Below are 3,914 nucleotides of genomic sequence, written 5' to 3' on the forward strand. Positions count from 1 at the left end.
CTACACTATGATACTAACATATGATCTTATGCATTAAGGATGTGGTATCATACACTAGTATCATATGCAATGATACTAGTATATGATACTACCCATTACAACTAGCCTTAATAAACAACTTGCTCAACTACTCCCAATCTCATCTCATTAGCAGGGCTCATTAATCCTCATCCTAGTCACGTATTACGTGGTAAGCACAGCTCGCAGGAATCTAAAAGACTAAAAAACATTGTTAAAGTCTTAACTTGACATCTACCGGCAATTGCAAATCACATTTTAAAACAACATTATTGCCCATATGGTGGCAAGTCTTATTGACTCTCATTAAACTTGAAGACTTGAAACGCTATCAGAAGTCATCTGCAATTTGCACAACAGCCCAGCAACAGCTTTGTCTCTTCATTTCTTCTCTGATTGTAACCATGGATGGAGCTCAGAACCTGAACCATGGCCGAACGGCCTATCACTTCCAGCCTGCCAAGTACTGGCAAAATGGTACGTACTTAAATTTTTCGCTTTCTCGCGCTATTATATGATCAATTCACATGATTTCGCAAGTAATTCCCACTAAAATTTTGGTGATCCTCTTCTGCAATCCCTGAATTTGGACGAACACGTCATAACGGATCGATGAAAACTTGCAGATCCCAATGGTACGTGCTAATCATGGGAAAGTATTGCTAATCATCCACTTAATCTTGGTTAGTACAAGATTAATGATAGAGCATGAGCTAGTTAGAGTGACAGTTAATTACCGTTGGACGTGCAGGTCCTATGTACCACAACGGCATGTACCACTTGTTCTACCAGTACAACCCTCGCGGCCCGACCTGGGGCGACGGCAAGCTCTCATGGGGCCACTCTGTCTCCGGCGACCTCGTGAACTGGGCCGACGTTGGCAACGCATTGGACCCCACTTCCCCATTTGACGTCAACGGTTGCTGGTCAGGCTCGGCCACCGTCCTCCCCGGCGGCCGCCCGGCGATCCTTTACACGGGCATGGACGACGCCGACAAGGCGCAGGTGCAGAACGTGGCCTTCGCCAAGAACCCCTCTGACCCGCTCCTCCGCGAGTGGGAGAAGCCCAGCTGCAACCCGGTCATCCCCATGCCGGCGGACGTCACCGGCAACAACTTCCGCGACCCCACGGAGGCGTGGCGTGGCCGCGACGGCCTGTGGAGGGTCGCCGTCGCCGCCGAGGTCCGCGGCGTTGGCTCCTTGCTCGTGTACCGGAGCGCGGACTTCCTCCACTGGGAGCGCAACGCTGGCGCGCCTCTGCATGTCGCCAGCGCGCGCGACGGGGACGCCCCGGCCGTGCTGGAGTGCCCGGACCTGTTCCCGATGGCGGCACCCGGCGCGATAGAGGGGCTCGACGTGTCGGCGAGCCACGCCGGGGTGTTGCACGTGCTGAAGCTCAGCGACTTCGCCAAGGAGGACCACTACATGGTCGGGCGGTACGACGACGAGGCGGACACCTTCGCGCCGGCAGAGCCCGATCGCGGCGGCGACTGCGCAAACTGGCGCCGGCTCGACCACGGCCACCTGTACGCGTCCAAGTCCTTCTACGACGCCCGCAAGAAGCGACGCGTGCTGTGGGCGTGGGTCGACGAGACCGACGGCGGCGGCGTCGCCAGAGGCTGGGCCGGCATCCAGGCGTTCCCGAGGGCGATGTGGCTGGACGCCGACGGGAAGCGGCTGGTTCAGTGGCCAGTCGAAGAGATCGAGACGCTGAGGAGGAAGCGGGTCGGCCTGCAGTGGGCGACGGAGGTGGAGGCCGGCGGCACGAAGGAGATCGCCGGCATCGTGGGCTCGCAGGCGGACGTGCAGGTGGTCTTCGAGGTCTCGAACCTGGAGGATGCCGAGACGTTGGACCCGAAGTGGCTGCAGGATCCGGCGGGGCTGTCCGCCGAGAAGGGCGCGTCAGTGCCGGGCGGAGTCGGCCCGTTCGGGCTGCTGGTCATGGCTTCCGGCGACCTGAAGGAGCACACCGCCGTCTTCTTCAGGGTGTTCAGGCACACTGACAAGTACAAGGTCCTCATGTGCACCGACCTCACAAAGTAAGTATCCTTGACACTTTTTGAAGAGAACACGACAGTTTGTGAATCAAGAAAGAAAAGATCACCATTTCTGAACATCTTGTTGCAAACATGAAAATTGCACAGGTCATCTGGGAAAGCAGAAGGGGTAAAAATCCCATCCTACGGGGCATTTCTGGACGTGGACTTGGAGAAGGACAAGACCTTGTCGCTCAGAACACTGGTGAGTTTACCCCATCTACCTTGAAAAACCAATGCAGAGCATACCCACAACATGGTACTCCCTCCATTCCATAATTCCATAATATAGTGCTTATAGATTTATTTAAAATTTAAACTTTGTCAATTGTGACCAACTTTATAGAGCAAATTATGTAAATCTACACTGCCAAACATATATATTATGAAAATATAACTCATGACTCATGATGTGCATTTGGTATTCTAGATGTACCTTTTTTTCTAAAAATATGGTCAAATTTTATAATGTTTGACTTACAAAAAAAAAGTACACACACTACATTATGAAACAGAGGGAGTACAAGCAAGAGGTGAAATGCATAAAATCACCACAATAGTGTTGCGAACCACCACAATAGGGTCGCAGAGTTTCTACTCCCGACCTCATTTGAGCTCGACGAACAGTAAGATAAAAAATCTGATTTTTTTTTACCAACATTGACAAAAGTTTTAAGTGTGTGTAAAAATTCAGCATGAAATAACATTACTATAAAGCATAGCAAAAAAATGATACTCTAATAATGCGCTATAAGGCGTGGCAAAAAAAAAAAATCAATACTCTAAAAATGCGCATTTTTAGAGTATCGATTTTGTTTTTTTGCCACCCCTTATAGGAATGTTATTTCATGCCAATTTTTTGCATGCATTTGAAATTTGTCAATGTTGGTCATATTTTTTTTTCCAGATTTTATTGATTTTTTTTTGTTTTATTGTTTGCCGAGCTCATTTGAGTTCTGGACCATAAGGGCACTTTCGCCACAATAGTGTCTTGATATGCAAAATAAATAAAATGGTATCATGATATACAAAAGAAACTCGTGGCAGTTTTTTTTTTGCCAACTCGGCCTAATGGACGGGTCGGACAGCTAGAGACGCCATCAAATCAATTACAAGTACTTACTGTTAGTGTTTTTCACCACCGTTAATAATAGTGTTCGGTGCATTTTGTCATATGGTGGTTTTTTGCAATTCCGTATGCGATTGTGGTTGATTTTATGCATTTCATTCGGAGTAGGCCGATATCATTAACACACATTGTATACACACAGATCGATCACACCATTGTGGAGAGCTTCGCCGATGGCGGGAGGACGTGCATGACGGCTCGCATGTATCCGGAGCATGCGACCACAAGCAGCAGCCGGTTGTACGCATTCAACTATGGTGTTGGCGCCTTGAAGGTGTCGAAGTTGGAGGCGTGGGAGCTTGCGACGGCAACCGTAAACAGTGAAGATGTTATATAGCTTGGTTGCGATGAACGTAAGTGGAGCGGCCTTATGGTTGTAGGAGGGTGCGGAGGTGGCTAAGGGTCAGTTTTTTTGTTGGTGTTTTTAAGCTTCTAGAATAAGTTACCCCCTATGCAATTTATTTTAAAAGCCCGATCAAAAAAATATTTTTAAAAGTCTACAAGTCAAGTCTTAATTAGTAGACATCTAGAAAAGTAAATTTAATTTGGCTTTTAGAATAAGTTGGGTAAGGGGTAACTTATTCCAGCTTACTAAAAGCCAGCAAAAGAACTGACCCTAAGCCTTTCATGGTAATTTGTGATGATTTATGCTACTTTGTGTAAATGAAACAATTAAAAATATGTTGGAGTGAGTAACGATTAAGGACGATTTAGTAAATCAAACGCGAGAT

At 47.9% G+C, this 3,914-nt stretch overlaps 1 protein-coding gene across 2 annotated transcripts; it reads left to right on the top strand.

Annotated features, from left to right (window-relative positions):
- Positions 1 to 288: 288 nt before the first annotated feature.
- LOC123430931 (beta-fructofuranosidase, insoluble isoenzyme 7-like) lies at positions 289 to 3,914 on the top strand. Of its 2 annotated transcripts, none has more exons than XM_045114759.1 (5): positions 289 to 495; positions 645 to 653; positions 770 to 2,057; positions 2,163 to 2,259; positions 3,326 to 3,912. In XM_045114759.1, exons 1-5 carry the CDS (start codon positions 423 to 425, stop codon positions 3,518 to 3,520), a joined length of 1,662 nt encoding a protein of 553 aa, XP_044970694.1. In that variant the 5' UTR covers positions 289 to 422; the 3' UTR covers positions 3,521 to 3,912. The 2 variants fall into 2 exon arrangements, with proteins under 2 accessions (XP_044970694.1, XP_044970695.1); XM_045114760.1 differs by having other exon boundaries at positions 462 to 495; positions 645 to 701; positions 3,326 to 3,914.

This window comes from Hordeum vulgare, chromosome 2H (assembly GCF_904849725.1).
Source record: "Hordeum vulgare subsp. vulgare chromosome 2H, MorexV3_pseudomolecules_assembly, whole genome shotgun sequence".
In the NCBI taxonomy this organism is placed as follows: Eukaryota; Viridiplantae; Streptophyta; class Magnoliopsida; order Poales; family Poaceae; genus Hordeum; species Hordeum vulgare.